The following is a 17819-nucleotide window of genomic DNA, read 5'->3' on the forward strand; positions in this document are numbered from 1 at the left end:
ATAAGTTCACTTGTATCACATCTTAGATTCCACGTATATGTGTTATCATATGATATTTGTCTTTCTCTTTCTGAATTACCTCAGTATGATAACCACTAGGTTCATTCGTGTTGCTGCAAATGGTATTATTTCATTCTTTTTTAATGACCGAGTAGTATTCCATTGTATATATGTACCACATGTTCTTTGTTCATTCATCTGTTGATGGACAGTTAGGTTGCTTCCATGTCTTGGCTATTGTAAATAGTGCCGCTATGAACATTGGGATGCATGTATCTTCTCGAATTATAGCTTTGTCTGGTTATATGTCCAGGAGTGGGATTACTGGATCATATGGTAACTCTATTTTTAGCTTTTTAAGGAACCCCCGTACTGTTTTCCATATGGCTGTACCAATTTACATTCCCACCAACAAGGTAGGAGGGTTTCCTTTTCTCCACACCCTCTCCAGCATTTATTATTTGTAGACTTTTTAATGATGGCCATTCTGACTGGTGTGATGTGATACCTCATTGTAGGTTTGATTTGCATTTCTCTAATAATTACCGAAGTTGAGGATATTTTCATGTGTCTGTTGGCCATCTGCATGTCTTCTTTGGAGAAATGTGAATTTAGGTCTTCTGCCCATTTTTAAAAAATTTTTTTGCGGTACGCGGGCCTCTCACTGTTGTGGCCTCTCCCGTTGCGGAGCACAGGCTCCGGACGCGCAGGCTCAGAGGCCATGGCTCACGGGCCCAGCTGCTCTGAGGCACGTGGGATCTTCCCGGACCAGGGCACGAACCTGTGTCCCCTGCTTCGGCAGGTGGACTCTCAACACTGCGCCACCAGGGAAGCCCTTCTGCCCATTTTTGGTTGGGTTCTTTTTTGTTATTGAGTTGTATGAGCTGTTTGTATATTTTGGAAATTAAGCCCTTGTTGGTCTCATTGTTTGCAAATATTTTCTACCATTCCATAGGTTGTTGTTTCATTTTGTTTATGGTTTCCTTTTCTGTGCAAAAGTTTATAAGTTTGATTAGGTCCCATTTGTTTATTTTTGCTTGTATTTCTATTGCCTTGGGAGACTGACATAAGAAAATGTTGCTACAATTTACATCAGAGAATGTTTTGCCTATGTTCTCTTCTAGGAGTTTTATGGTGTCATGTCTTATTAAATATATTTAAGTCTTTAAGCCATTTTAAGTTTATTTTTGTGTACGGTGTGAAGGAGTGTTCTAACGTCATTGATTTATTTTTGACGGTAACAGGCATTTCTTGAGGTGTTCTTTGTGTCCTTTTTCTTACCTGTTTTAGTTTTTGTGCTATCATTCCTGCAACCACAAGTCTCTTGTTGCTGATGCACAAATTGAGGTCTAGGTCCTATCCTCTCTTTTGCACAGATGTCGTGTAATTCCATATGCTTAATAAGCATTTTTACCTGGTTTTCCCACCAAGCAATCCAACAATTGAACTTCAACTGAACAAATCTGAACTTCCAGTTAGCATCTGTCTCTGTCATTGATATCACCCAAAAGACTTCTTTGACATCACAGCTTCCATTCATTCCATCTACAATTACATGGTAGGCCTTGTTGATTATTCGGTCACAACAGTATTTGTGGCAATCATTTTCTTTTCAGTTCCATTGACCTATGTCAAGTCCTTGTAATTTCTCCCCTGGATTTCTGCAAAAGTAGAATCCATCTAAGTGTATTTCCTGCTTCTAGTCTCTCCCCTCCCCAAAATAACCTGGATCAGTGTTCTTTAAAATTTTAACTTCGAGAAGTAGTATTTCCAGGTAAAAGATGAATATTTTTAATTATAAATACGCCACATGCAATATTTAGAACACATTGATACTAAAAAATTATTTGTTGTTTATCTGAAATTCAAACTGACTGGCCAGCTTATATTTTTATTAGCTAAATCTAGCAACTCTATTTGGAAAGACTAAGTAAAACTGATGTATCTGCAGACCACCATTTGAAGTAATTAAAAAAACTGGCTTACCATGAACTTACCAAAAAACTTGTGATAGTTAAAAATTTAATAGTAGTAATGGTAACTGTTTAATATTGGCAAGCTGAATACACGTGCAATGGGCAGGTTTCAGAATAGACTTCTTAATTTTTATTTCTACTAAAATTAGAAAATCTAAATGCACAATGAGCTTGTCAGATACTGCAATGAGTGTTTGGTGGCTACTAGATAATTCTGAACAGTTGAATCTAGCATGGATCTAGTGTCATGGGGAGTTTCTAATTGAAGACACTTTTTAGTAGTGTTAGATCCTAAGTAGAAGAGCATATGGCAACCTAAAAAATTGAAGATTTCAAGTTGGGAAAGAGTAGGAGTTGTATTCAATTGCATGGATTGCATTCAGCTCTGAAAAGCATTTTTTCCGTACAGTTGCAACATTTGGATGTGGTTGAAAATATGTTGAATAATGTGTCATCCATTTTTTTCTCTTAATAAGAAAGAAAATTATCATGTATTGGGAAATAATAAACTCCTGGCAGTAAAGGCATTTGCATAAAAGTCTGGTTTTCTTACAAAATCCTGATACTTTGTTCTTTTTAAAAAAAATTAATTTATTTATTTTTGGCTGCGTCAGGTCTTTGTTGCTGCGCACAGGCTTTCTCCAGTTGCAGAGAGAGTGTGGTACTCTTCCTTGCAGTGCATGGGCTTCTCATTGCGGTGGCTTCTCTTGTTGCATAGCACAGGCTCTAGGCGTGCGGGTTTCAGTAGTTGTGGCTCGGGGCTCTAGAGTGCAGGCTCAGTAGTTGTGGCACACAGGCTTAGTTGCTCCACAGCATGTGGGATCTTCCTGCACTAGAGCTTGAACCCATGTCCCCTGCATTGGCAGGCAGATTCTTAACCACTGCACCACCAGGAAAGTCCCGAAAAATCCTGATACTTTGTTCTTAACATTAAAAATCATGGCATTTAGAATTTGAAGTAATAATTCAGGTTAATAAAAATAATGAAAATGTTGCTCAGATAAGCCATTTGAACAAGCCTATTTGGAAAAATTAAAATAGTTTTTGTTAGCATTATCTGTATAGTAAAGAAGGGATTTTTACTCCAGCCCTTATTTAGAAACTTGTGAGAGCACCTTCCCCATTACTGGCCTCCATACTTTATTGTGGAAAAACCAGTGTTCTAACATTTGCCTGTTTCTTCTCAATGATTATGCTTACTGGCTGCTATTACTATATACATAGTAATATGTTTACAGTTTACACTACTTTGTTATATGTTAAATAAGAATCAGGAGAAATATTGTTTGACTACCAATGTTCTCTGAATAAAACACGAAGTGGACTGACATTTCACTTATTGTAGGAATAATATCCTTTGTACACCCAAAGCTACAACCCCATCAGTTTTGTTTTTGTTTTTTTTTTTGGCGGGGGGTACGCGGGCCTCTCACCGCTGCGGCCTCTCCCGTTGCAGAGCACAGGCTCCGGACGCGCAGGCTCAGCGGCCATGGCTCACGGGCGCAGCCGCTCCGCGGCATGTGGGATCTTCCCAGACCGGGGCACGAACCCGTGTCCCCTGCATCGGCAGGCGGACTCTCAACCACTGCGCCACCAGGGAAGCCCAACCCCATCAGTTTTGATCATAAGCTACCTTTTTCAGATTTTCTCATACTTCACAAAATAATTTTTTAAGTGAAAATTTTTTCTAAATGAAAATGTCTTCTTCTATAACCTGAATTTTTAATGATAAACCAAACAGGAAATTTCTGGGCATCTTTCCTTGTGTACCACATATACACTGTGAAATGATTCATATTGTGTCCATCAGTGCGTCCACTCATAAGATAAACGTCTGTTTAGCAAGTACAGGGTGATACTGCCCTTTCATGTTGTATACCATGATTTTGTGTGATATTGATATTTGATTAGGGATTTTTGCCAATAGCTTGTTATACTTTCTCCAAGCAAAATATTTATTATTAACTGTGTAGCTAGTTGCACAAGTTATCTCTGAAACAAAGTGACCTTTACCATTTTCTTTAAAAATGAGGGATGTAACTTGATCTTTTTTTATCCACAAGTTCATCTATTTCATTCTGGAAAACATTGCTTTTATTCCAGAAAAATACATTTCTTGGCGATGAGGTTATTGTATTTGGGTCAAAACTGACTTGAAGGCTTTGATGGCTTTCCAAGTCATTGACAATATTTCCTAACAGTCGAGGTGTAGTGGGCAAGGGACAAATGGATGCTAGCCCAATAAAATCCAATTTTTAGATCTTCATAGTTGTACTTCCTATTTACTGTTTACTTGTTTATTTTTTCTTGCTTGGATCAACTTACCACATGTAAAGCCACATAATAATTCATATTCTATATCTGCACTGCAGTCTTGTTTAATAGCTAGCTATCTTTAATACGTAATTTGAATTGAAGTACTTGTTACCTTTTTTCACCACTACTTCTAATGCTTCAATGTACTTCATTTGAGTGAATGATTTTTCTCTTTTTGGTGAACTGGAAATATAACACAACAAAATGGTAACAAAGAAAAATTTAATTTTAACAAATGTAAACAATAATATATGAATTATATTAAAATACCTTGGCTGAGATAAACTATACTGATAACTAAATGAGAGAAATGGATCTGTGTAATCTTTGTAGTACATATACAACCTACAAGAATTCAAAGATGCTCAATAGCATAATGGGATTTCTGTTAAAATTAGAATAAATTTATGTTAGACAATTTATGAAAGATGTGTGAAAAGGTAGTACACTGTAGTGCTAAAACAGGAGGATGGGTGGAATATATTCCCAGAGTCAGCCTTCTTCAGTTTGCCTCCCGCAACACTACTTACCAGCTGGGTGTCCCTTGCTTAACCTCTTTGCTTCTGTTTCCTTATCTGCAAAATGTAAATAATAGAATCTACCTCACAGTGTTGTTATGAGGATTAAATAAGTACTTATAAAGCAGTGTGGACAGTGTCTGGCTCGAAGTGTTCAATGCTTCCTATTATTAGAAAATAAATCTGTGCAATCATCTTACCACTTCTCTACTAAAAACCTGTCACTATGTCCCTATCGTTGATCAAAGGAAGTCATCCCACTCTTAATCAAAATACATTGCCTCCTGTTTTGGCTGTCGGTATCTCCCCCACCAGACATAAGCGCCCAGATCCTCTTACACTACCAGTTCTATAGCAGGCATTCAAACTTGCTGAACTTTTTCCCACCAGGGACAAAGGTCCTTAAAAGAGGAAAAAACTAGAAAGGATTACAAATCACTAAGTGAAGTTTAAGCAGTAGGTCACCTAAAGAAGATTTACAAAACAAATCATCTGCAGAGTCGCCAACCAGGCGAATCCACCCCCCAGCGAAGCTTTTTAGTAAAATTGTTTTTCACTGACGTCACTCGATCGCTGACCTCTAAGGTAGAAGAGGCGGAATTAGAGAGACAGCTGGACTTCTTCCTCGCCCTCCCTCCTCCACTGGACTGGCTGGGGGCTCCGTGGCCAGCCCCGCTTCTGGTCTATTCTATTGGTCAGTTTTCCCGAGGAGGCTGGCCTTGGTGATGACCCCGCCCCCTCTAGGGGCGGGTCTCTCCGTCGTAGGGGCTGGGGACGGTGGGGCGGGGGGCGGTTGCTGCAGCCGCCATCTTGGATTCCGCGGTAGCATTGGCGGCAGTACGGCGCCGCGTCTGGGGAGTGGCTCTCCCCTCCCCCTCCCCCCGGTTCCTTGGCGGTGGCTCCTCCCACTGGGGGGGGTGCGGCGGCGGTGGCATCTACAGCTATGGCGGCGACTACTGCTAACCCCGGTGAGGAGACGGAGGACTGGGGTGCCTCTCAAGGAGAAGGGGCTGAAGGGGTTGGCAACTGGTTAGACCCATCGCTGAGGGGCCGTAGTTGGGGCTGAGGGCGCTGGGAAGCGCGGGGGTGGCTGCGGGGCGGTGGGGGAGGGGAGTAACCTGGGGGAGGGGCCCGCCCCTGGGGAACAGGGGAGACCCGAGGTGGAGGGAGGGAGCAGGCGGGTGGGAGTTGGGGATTCCTTGCCCCGAGTTCTGTTCGAGCAGCTGTCCGTGCGGGGCTGGCCCGCCTCCACTCTTGTGGCGGCTTTCTGGTGTGCGATGTGGTCCTCTTTCAGCCTTCTGCCCACTGTGGACCTGCTTGATGCCAAATAACTGTGGGCAGTGTGGCTCGTTTTACTTTAAAGGTAGTTGGGACTCATAGGACCACGTTGCTGTTTAGCGGAGGTATTACTTCCAAACGTTTAGATTTTAAATTAAAAAAATTTTAATTCATATTCAGTTTCTTAAAAAAAAGAAGCTGTACCTCCTCCCCCCCATCCGAGGGCTATCCTTTGAAACTTGCGTTTATGTATTAAGAGGTGCCTCTAGTGTCATTAGCTGCCGAAGGCAGAGGTTTGTGTAATGTTTGAGTTACAGGATAGATCTTGCCAACAGCAAGCATCCAGGACCCAGATTTAAATCTTGTTAGGTGGGACAAGGCAGTTCCCATTCTTTAAGAAAAGTTCAGTTCATGCTATTTCTCAATGAACATTTCTTCTAAAGTGGGAGCTTGAACGTTAAAAATCTAGTCAGTCATGTCTAAAAGATGGAATGGGGTGTAGTGCAGCAGCAGGTCTAGACAGATCAGGTCTTCAAATTCCTAGTCCCAGTCCTCTTTCCAGTACATTACAGTTATTTCTCCCTAGGAAGTATTTCATTGAAGGGATCCTAGTTTACTTTGCTGACCTTGGCTATTTCCCAGAAATCCTTATCTTTGATAGCCTTAAAAAAGAAGCGAGAGGTGGGGGTGAATAACTTGAAAATATGGTAGTGGGAAGGATTCACTGCTGTTCCCTTGTTAAAACTTAAATTGGATTTTTTTCGTGTCTCTGAAAGGCAGTAGTATTTTACAGTACTCAGGTTTTGCTATTACAATTGAATCACTGAAATTTACTGTCTTTCCTACAGTGTTTCGGGGAACAGACCTATTTAAAGAAGTTAGTTTGTCACATGTCAATATCATATTTTTAAATCTTTTAAATTTTTTAAGAGGAAAGGAGATAAAGTTAATAGCTAAAATTGCATTGCAGGAAGTGCTGAGTGATGGAATAAAATCGGAAAGATGCTATTATTATGGCAGACCTGACCTTGAAGTAAAATAACCTGTTAACTACGGAGTAAATAAACAAGATTTTAAACTGTTAACACATTGCAAAATACTTATATAACCCTAGTCAAGTTGCAAAGCATTTCTCTTATTAAGAGGTGGCCTGGGTAAACAAGTTTAGTGCATATGTCAGAAGCTTTTTTACCAGCAGTGTGGGTGGGGTTGCTTTATTTTGTTTTGTTTTTTAAACAACAGTAACCAGAATGACAATCTCTTGACCCATTTTCATTAGCTGATCAATATCAACTTAAAACTGTAAGCAGAAAAAAACATTCATTTGTGCAGAATCCTTGCTTATGATGAAACAGTTACTTTGTTTATTGCCCTTTGGCAACCTGCTTCTGCAGTTTTTAGGGTTCTTTTTTTTTTTTTTTTTTTTTTTCGGTACGCGGGCCTCTCACTGTTGTAGCCTCTCCCGTTGCGGAGCTCCGGACGCACAGACTCAGCAGCCATGGCTCACGGGCCTAGCCGCTCCGTGGCATGTGGGATCTTCCCGGACCGGGACACGAACCCGTGTCCCCTGCATCGGCAGGCGGACTCTCAACCACTGTGCCACCAGGGAAGCCCTAGGGTTCTTTTTTGATGTTGGATAATTCTCCCATCTCTCCCAAGTTATTGATCCCAAGTTTAACACATGATAATTAAATTAGAAAGTGCATTTTCTTCCTTCAGTTCTCTTTTTGCCCCTTTGTATCAAAAGGCAGAGATCATAGCTGCATTGTGGAGTTTTTGATAGCCTGTTCCATTTTGGGAAATGAGGACCATAAATACAGGGACACAGGGTGGAAATGAACTGTGCTCAGTGAAAATAAAGTAAATGGTTTTCAGGTCAGAATTCTTTGTTGCATGGTCAAACCTTTTCTCCTTAGAGTCATTTTAGGGACTAGGGACATCAGACTGATTTCTTTGAGTTTTTTCTGCTTTGTCATTTTGCTAGTTAAGTTTCCCTATGGTTCTTGTTTGTTCTGTCCTCACATATGTCTGCAAAGAATTTTGGTAATAATTATTTAACTCTTCTAAGCTTCATTTAAGTTAATCCTTAGTGTTAATAACAATACTTGATGATCATTTTAGTTGTATTTAGAGTTTGATTTAGAGACTGTTGGTGTCCCTTCAGGGTCTTGCAGGGGACCTGGTTCCTTTGCATTTTTCTCTATGTCTTAACATGGTGCTGGATCAAAAGAAGAGTAAGATATAGTTTATACTCCACAATCTAAGAGTTATGTTGAAGTAATAATTCTAATGTGGTGGTGGCTTTTTTCTGCATAATTGATAATTCTTCACATTCTATTATTTTTTCACTAATTCTACTTACCAGTGGCAAGTAGAAGCGAGTGGGTAGGTGGTCCTTGAAGTCTTAGGCTATATCTTTCTTGTCTACGGAATACTTTTTGAGAAACATTTAAAAAATTGCATGTGTGATTTGTAATGTAAATGTAATGTAATGTAAATGTAAAATAGCATCAGCTAAGGCACTGTTTGGGAACAGATTAGTTATTTGATTTATAATTCAGTATTCAAACCAGAGATGTGAATGAATTTTTAGGAGTGCAGTTTTCTCCTCCCTTAATTCTGGTGTTCTCTTTTCCAGGGACCTCTTTTTGTGGTATTAGATACCATTTATTGTGGGTAGAGAATGGGTAGAAGGCAAAGGAAGGAACACTTGTTTGGGTTTGTAAGGCTGACACTTAGGAAAACTTTTTTTTTTCACATAATTTTTACCTCCATAAATTATAGTTTTTAAAGCATCAATTAGCAGAATTCTTACCCATTACCTTTACTTAACCTTTTTCAGATACGGGAAAATAGGAATTTATGCAGTATAAAATTACGATGCCAAGATACTTTAAAAATTATATTCTATTGCAAAAACCTCTTTCAAAATTGTTTAAACATAGTTTACTAATTCAGCAATTGAAATACAATTAACATTTTTGAAAAAGAACCTGAATCCATATACTTTTTTTTTTTTGTTTGTTTTTGTTTTTGTTTTTTTGTTTTTGCGGTACGCGGGCCTCTCACTGTTGTGGCCTCTCCCATTGCGGAGCACAGGCTCCGGACGCGCAGTCTCAGCGGCTATGGCTCACGGGCCCAGCCGCTCTGCAGCATGTGGGATCTTCCCGAACCAGGGCACGAACCCGTGTCCCCTGCATCTGCAGGCGGACTCTCAACCACTGCGCCACCAGGGAAGCCCTCCATATACTTTTTATGCTGTTCGAATTGTGCCACCAAACTGAATCTTTTCTGTTTTTTTAGAAATTAAGAAGTAGATACTTCTGCATTCTTGGAACTCTAGTTTTCTTGTTGTTTTGAAATAGTGGTCTCTCACTTTAGTTTTCTGCATTCCAGCCCTACTCCTCTACTCAAACAATCCACTAACAGATGAGAATATGTTGTTTCATGGATGTTTTGTGAAAGTCTTTTGTGGTTGTCTGCTATGGATGACTTTCTTCTAAGGCAGTAACAATAGGGATTTCCACAGTACCAAGTGGTGGTTGATCTTCAAAAAACTAAATTGCAACACTCAAGGAAACTAAACACTTTTTCCTTGATTTTACTTAGGTTATGACATTTTGGGCATATTTAATTTCAAAACTAGTAAAATTTGAATCCTTAATTGTAGAAACTGTCTTTGGAACCATCTTTTTTTTTTTTCCCTTCAGGCTATTTACAATATTCATTTTAAATGTTAATTCCCTGGCGGTATTGTCCTGTATAGAGGTGCAAGGGTGACATTTCTGTCAGTGCTATCCAGTGTCTCTGTGGTTGTATAGCTGATCTTATTTAGATGTAACAGTAAAGGAATACATTTAAAGCTCTTGTGAAATGCAAGGCCTGAGCTCAGTGGAGTCTATTTGGGCCCATGATCCACACCCAATGATAGACCCTGCCTGTACAGCCATCTGTTTTTAAGAATGCTGCCTAATATGCCGTGATGATTTCAATAAGTAGACATCAACGAATATTGGAGTTGGATTCAAGATAACTCCTATCATTTTACATGTAAGAAAACAAACCTAGAGAGAGGAACTGGTACATTTATTAAACATCTATTAAGTTCTTACTATATGCCAGGCTACACTTTCCTGTTTTGTTGGCTATTCTGTATGTTAGAAACCATCTCTTAGTTTCCAAATAAATTCTCTAAATTTGCATCTCTTTTCATCATTTCTTCGTTTTGTATTCGTCCCTTCACATTTTCTCTAGTTGAGTAGACAAACTAAGTTTATGACTTTAACAACTTAATTAGAATTTAAGTTCCATGAGAGTAGGACCTTTAACTCCCTTGTTCACCACAGCACTCTACTGCTCTCAGGGGTGCCTAGTATGTAGGACTACAGTTCAGTAAATGTTTGTTGAATAAATGAATGTTGTAAAACCTGGCATTGGAGGTTCATATCTTTATGCACTGTTAATATGAAAATACCTTTGAAAGGATAACACTAATTAAGCTATTAACATCATGAATTTATAATAGCTAACAATAATTATATGCCAGATATTGTTCTAAATATATTACCTCACTTAATATTCATATATTTATCTCATTTAATCTTTTCCTTTAAAAAATTATTTATTTATTTAATTTTAGCTGCATCTGGTCTTAGTTGTGGTGCACAGACTCCAGAGCACACAGGCTCAATAGTTGTGGCATGTAGACTCTCTAGTTGTGGTATGGAGGCTCAGTAGTTGTGGTGTGCGGACTTAGTTGCCCTAAGGCATGTGGGATCTTAGTTGCCTGACCAGGGGTCGAACCTGGGTCCCCTGCATTGGAAGGCGGATTCTTAATCGTTGGACCACCAGGGAAGTCTCCTCTTTTAATCTTTACAAGACTCCTATGTGGTATATATTAATATTCTTGTTTTCAGATGAGGAAACTAAGGCACAGAGTGAATAATTAGTTTGTCTGAAATCACATAGCTAGTAGGGGGTAGAGACAGTTTTTTGGGGGGGGTGTGTAGAGACATTTTGATTGCTGGCAGTCCATCTACACAGTCAAAATTTTTTTTATAGGAGTTTTTTTTTCTTTTTTTAAATTAAAATATAGTTGATGTACAATATTATATGTTTCAGGTGTACAACATAGTGACTCACAATTTTAAAGGTTATATTCCATTTATAGTTATTATTAAATATTGGCTGTATGCCCTTTGTTGTATTATAGATCCTTGTAGCTTATTTATTTTATATATAGTAGTTTGTAGCTCTTAATCCCCTACACTTATCTTGTCCCTCCCCTCTTCCTTCTCCTTACTAGTAACCACTAGTTTGTTTTCTATATCTGTGAGTCTGTTTCTTGTTTCTTACATTCAGGAGTATGTTTTATTTTTTAGATTCCACATGTAAGTGATATACCCTGTTTGTCTGTCTCTGTTTGACTTATTTCACTTAACATAATACCCTCCAAGTCCATCCATGTTTTTGCAAATGGCAAAATTTCATTCTTTTTTATGGCTGAGTAGTATTCCTTTGTTTATATGTACTACATCTTCTTTATCCATTTGTCTGTTGATGGACACTTAGGTTGCTTCCATATCTTGGCAATTGTAAATAATGCTGCTGTGAACATTGGAGTACAAGTATCTTTTCAAATTAGTGTTTTCTTTTTTTTTTTGGATAAATTTCCCTGAGTGGGATTGCTGGGTCATATGGTACTTTAATTTTTAGTCTTTTTTGGGAAACCTCCATACAGTTTTGCACAGTGGCTACGCCATTTTACATTTCCACTAACAGTGTCTGAGGGTTCCTATTTTTCCACATCCTCACCAGCATTTATTATTTGTGGTTTTTAGACAGTCAGTATTCTTAATTACTAAGTTATAAGACTTTCTCCATTGTGACTTAAAGTCACTTCCTACAGAGATGTGGCACAATGGATACTTTTTGAGGAGGAGGAGGGTGGGGTATTGTCTTTTTTAGTAGATGAAGAAGGTGAAATACCGCATCCGACAGCCAGGATGGCACAGTTGCTTGGATGGAGAAGTGAGTGCAAGGTGCTGAAAAAGTTGCTGGAAGAGTGTTGCAGTTCCTAAAATCTTTTCTATAACTTCTTGTATTCTTTCTTCATAATTGTTTTTCACCTCTTTAAATAACTTTTACTGGAATCCTTAACTCTTACTGGAATCCTTCTCCTAGTTCTTCATACCCCATAATTGTCCCTTTTTGATGAACTTATTGAATTTGGCTTCAGAGTCACTGCATTGCTTGTTCTTTCTCACTGACTCTTCCTTCTTTGTTCCTTAGGCCTGCTCATTTTCTTTTTCTTGTTCATTATGCTTCTCCTTTTCTAGTCTCACTCCTGGGACTGGAACTCTTAATTGATTAATTAATTAGTAAGCCAGTCAACTTCCTTCATTTCTATTTGCCCACCTACCTGCCTCAATTAAACATTTATTTGGTAACTACTGTATCTCCTTCCCTCATTTATCTTTTATATATTGAAGACTCTCTAAAATTTTTATTCCTGTCTTCTCACATAAGCTTCTTTTCCTGTATTTTCATCTATTTAAAAAAAAAACTCTATTTGAATAACTGTAACATGTAATATACATATATATATATATATGTGTATATATATATATATATATATATATATATATATATATATATATATATATATATACATGGTCACCAGTATTTCCTTCAGATCTGCTGACCTTCCTAACTTTTCTGTATCTTTTGTGACTATTGCAGTTTTTCCAGTTCCCCAGGTTAAGCAATTAGATGTGTTTGGATTCTTTTATGTATTTATCTGATTTGTGATCACGTCTTGTTTTTTTTTGCATTAAAAAAAAGCAGTTTTGGGCTTCCCTGGTGGCACAGTGGTTGAGAGTCCACCTGCCGGTGCAGAGGACACGGGTTTGTGCCCCTGTTCGGGAAGATCCCACGTGCCGCGGAGCAGCTGGGCCCATGAGCCATGGCTGCTGAGCCTGCGCTCTGCAGTGGGAGAGGCCACAGCAGTGAGAGGCCCGCAAACCACACACACACAGAAAAAGCATTTTTAAACATACAAGGATATTAAAACATATGAAACATTTTAACCATATAAAATATATACCCAAAATAGATGTATTTATTAATTTTTTAAATTGATTTTTATTGGATTATAGTTGATTTACAATGTTGTGTTAGTTTCTGCTGTACAGCAAAGTGTATCAGTTATACATATATGTATATCTACTCTTTTTTAGATTCTTTTCCCATATAAGTCATTACAGGGTATTGAGTATAGTTCCCTGTGCTATACAGTAGGTTCTTAATTAGTTATCTGTTTTATATATAGTAGTGTGTATATGTCAATCCCAATCTCCCAAATTATCCCTTTCCCCCTTTCCCCCTTGGTAACCATAAGTTTGTTTTCTATATCTGTGACTCTTAAAATAGATTTATTTAAACATATATATGTTAAAAATTATTTTAATAAAAATTACCCATGCATATATTTAATGACTTAGTGTTACATGATTTGTTATAAAAACAGCAGTCCTCTACCCCCTTCTCTCAGCTCCTTCTCCCCAACGACATCCATTTTTATTTCTTTTAACCAAACTTTTAACTTTCGATTAAATAAAATGTCCCAGAAGTAAAAGGCAAGAGTTTTCGAATTGAAGGAGCCAGACAATTAATGAAAAACTCACCCACTCAAGGCACATTATTATGAAATTTCAGCATCAGATACAGAGTATCCTATAAGCTCCAGAGAGAAGAAAATTGGTCAGTTAAAAATAAGAAGGAGGGCTTCCCTGGTGGCGCAGTGGTTGGGAGTCCGCCTGCCGATGCAGGGGACACGGGTTTGTGCCCCGGTCTGGGAAGATCCCACATGCCGCGGAGCGGTTGGGCCCGTGAGCCATGGCCGTTGGGCCTGCGCGTCCGGAGCCTGTGCTCCGCAACGGGAGAGGCCACAACAGTGAGAGGCCCGCATACAGCAAAAAAAAAAAAAAAAAGAAGGAATCAGATTAGTTTTGCTTCTCAGTAGTCACGCTGGAAGATAGATGACAACGGAGCAATGCCTTCAAAATTCTGAGCGAAAGTAATCTCCAACTTAGAATTCCATACCTAGGCAAACTATCAGTTAGTGAAGTGGAAGAAAGATATTTTCACATACCCAAGGTCTCCCTTACACTCTTTCTCAGAAACTTACTAGGGGATGAACTTTACCAATAGGTGAGAGTAAACCAAGAAAGAGGAAACATGGAATACAGGAAAGAAGCAGTACAAAAGGACACGTCCATTTTGCATACATTGCTGTTAGTTTCCCTGTTTTCAGTATTGTAACCTCACTTTCAAATTTGCCTGGTGTTCCCCAGTCCAGAGGACCTCTGGTTTACACTCTCCAGAGAATAAATCAGTTTTTTGACTGGGTGGTGGAGGGGCATTTTCCCTGCTGGAAGGGACAGGGAGAGGATCTGGGAATCCACCTGCTGCTTAAACAGATATCAAACTAATCCTTTTTATTTTAGCTTTCATTTGCCCTGCCTTCTACACCCCCACCTCATTTTTTTTTTTTTCTTTTTGCGGTATGCGGGCCTCTCACTCTTGTGGCCTCTCCCGTTGCGGAGCACAGGCTCCGGATGCGCAGGCCCAGCGGCCATGGCTCACGGGCCCAGCCGCTCCGCGGCATATGGGATCCTCCCAGACCGGGGCACGAACCCGTATCCCCTGCATCGGCAGGCGGACTCTCAACCACTGCGCCACCAGGGAGGCCCCCACCTCATTTTTGATTAGTCTAGTTTCCTTGCTTCTATTCAAATTTTAAATCTGTCAAATTAATCTTTTAATTTATATTTTCTTCTTGTCACTCTCACTTAACAATATATTTTGTCTTTCAGTTGCTTATTGAATCAGATTTAAGATTTCATCTTGGCATTCAAGGCCTTCTTACGGCTGGCTAGAATTTGACATCTTATATTTTCTCCTGAATACAGACTCTATGCTCTTTTTAGGCCTGTTTCCCTACACCTCCTCACAGCTATGTTCATACCTCCCTTTATGATTTGCTCATGTTCTTTTGTCTATGTGTGCCTTTTTCCTCTTCTTTAGTTTTTCTGAGGTCCAGCTTGACCTACTTCTCTGAAACTTCCTGGCTGGCTGGCTGGCTGGCTGGTAGCTTTATTTCCTTTAGTTTTTCCTTCCTGTTGAGTACCTTCTCTGTGCTAGGGAGTGTGTCAGACCTTAATTTAAACCATCTCAATTATCTTTTTTTTTCTCTAAATTTCTCAAACCTTTAGATCCCATAAAAACCTATTATTGAAAGTATGGAATTTATTTTTTATGGGAAAATTTTGTTTTTTCTTAGGAAAGTTACATATATTAGCTATTTAAAATTTAACTAGAAAAAGTTAATAGTAATAACATATAAAGTAAACTCAGTTTTACTAATGATAGAGAAATCCACATCAAACCAACAATGATAATCATTTTATACCTGGAAAATTAGTAAAAATTTGAAGATTGCTAAGGTCCAGTGCTGTTGGAGGTATGGATAATTTGATACCATTGGTGAGGTTCTTAACTGGTATGACCTTCCTGGAGGGTAATGGGCAGTTTTAAATATGCTCCTTTAGATCCAGCGAGTCATTTTTAGAAATTTTTTAGTTGTAGGTAATACTGGCATCTTTGCTTAAAGATATACAAGGATATTCATTGAAACATTATTTATGATAGTGATAGTTTGAATGTCATAAATGTGTACATTTGTACTATGAAATACTGTATAACTTAAAAAGAATGAGCTAACAGTATTTATGGACATGATATACCTTCCAAGATACATTGTTAATTGGGAAAAAATAAAAGTTTCAGAATAAATATAATATGGTCCCTCTCCTTTGTTATATAAACATTGCTAAAACCCTGTAATATATGGTGTATAGAAAAAGGTCTAGAAGGATTCATATCAAAATGTTAACAGCATTTTCCCATGGGGGAAGTTGGGGTATATGTGTGGAGGATTTTACTTTTGACTGTTTGCTTCTGTATTGTTTGAGTATTTTTAGAGACGTCTATATCTGATTTTCTGTATATCCATATTTTAATATATTACTTTTGTAATGTAAAAACTAGTAATGGCAAAACCAGTTAACAAATTGGTGTTTGATATATTTTTACAAAGCTACTGTTTAAGGCGTACTTTACAATGTGTCAGGCACTATTCACATGCATTATCTAATTTAATCTTCCCCAAAGATAGGTACTGTTATTAGCTACATTTTACAGATAAACCCTGAGAGATTAAATAATTTGCCCAAGGTCATACGTAGTAAGTGGTAACCCTAGGATTGGTATCTAGATTTATCTCACTTTAGAGTTTGAGCTGTGTTCTCTCAGATTTTCAACGCATGCCACACACATAGACACATGCACATAAATTTTCTTTTTAAAAAATTGGGATCACGCATTTTCTGATTGTAAAAGTAATATATGTTTAATGTAAAAGAGAAAATGAAATGGATATGTAGAAAATCAAATATAGGAGTCTCTAAATGCCATCCCATAGATAACCACTGTTAATAGTTTATTGTGTAACATTTGCTCACTCCATTCTAGCCATGATGTCATCCACACCATTTCTAGAACTTAGGCATGCTCTCACCTCTGGGTCTTTGCACTCTGCCTGGAATGCATTTCTCCCAGATACCTGCATGGTTTGTTCCTTTACCTCCTTCTGACCTTTCCTTGAATGTTAACCTTTTCAGCGAGGTCTTCCCTCAGTATCTAAAATTGCTGGAACATTTATGTATTTCTGCGTTGACTCCCCTAGTTTATTTTTCTCCACATTTATCACTATATAACATATTGTTAGGTCAAATCAAATGAAATGACTATCCATTTTTACCTATAAAATGTCAGTTTCATATTATCAACCCATTTTATATTTTAATCATTTCTCAATTTATCTTTCTCTTCTACTAACATGTAAAAAAAAGTTAGGATTTTTGTCTCTTTTATTTATTGTTCTATCTCTAGGGCCTGCAACAATGCCTGGCATATAATAGGCATGCACTAAATAGAAATGAATTCTTCCAGGCTTTTGTTATGCATATAAACTTTATAAAGGATTATATTATATATAATTTTCTGTAGCTTATTTTTCCATAATCATATATGGTGAATAACTTTCCATTTCAATGATATAGATCCACCTCAAAAATTTTTTTATATATTGAAATTTTTTTATTGTGGCAAAATACACATAAAATTTGCCTTTTTAACTTTTTAAAAATTTATTTATTTATTAACAATTTAAAAACAATTTTTATTTTATTTCTTTCTTTTTGGCTGTGTTGGGTCTTCATTGCTGCACACGGGCTTTCTCTAGTTGCAGCAAGCGGGGGCCACTCTTTGTTGTGGTGCGCGGGCCACCCATCACGGTGACCTCTCCTGTTGGGGAGCCTGGGCTCTAGGCACACGGGCTCAGTAGTTGCGGCTCATGGGCTCTCAAGCGCAGGCTCAGTAGTTGTGGCGCACGGGCTTAGTTGCTCTGCGGCATGTGGGATCCTCCTGGACCAGGGAACAAACCCTTGTCTCCTGCATTGTCAGGCAGACTCCTATCCACTGCGCCACCAGGGAAGCCCCTAAAATTTATTTTTAATTGAAGTATAGCTGAATTACAATGTTGTGTTAATTACTGATGTACAGCAAAATGACTCAGTTATACCTATATATGTACATTCTTTTTCATATT

At 38.4% G+C, this 17819-nt stretch overlaps 1 protein-coding gene across 4 annotated transcripts in view; it reads left to right on the forward strand.

The window, feature by feature from the left end:
* Window positions 1-5625: 5625 nt before the first annotated feature.
* ARNT (aryl hydrocarbon receptor nuclear translocator) overlaps window positions 5626-17819 on the forward strand; it is a 66681-nt gene continuing 54487 nt past the window's right edge. For all 4 annotated transcript variants that reach the window (XM_081225917.1, XM_081225918.1, XM_081225919.1 and 1 more), the window contains exon 1: window positions 5626-5778. In XM_081225917.1, coding sequence (XP_081082043.1) covers window positions 5754-5778 — 25 coding nt within the window. In that variant the 5' untranslated portion in view covers window positions 5626-5753. The remainder of the gene's footprint in view (window positions 5779-17819) is intronic.

The sequence above is a fragment of the Mesoplodon bidens genome, assembly GCF_964165515.1.
Source record: "Mesoplodon bidens genome assembly, chromosome: 2".
NCBI lineage: Eukaryota > Metazoa > Chordata > Mammalia > Artiodactyla > Ziphiidae > Mesoplodon > Mesoplodon bidens.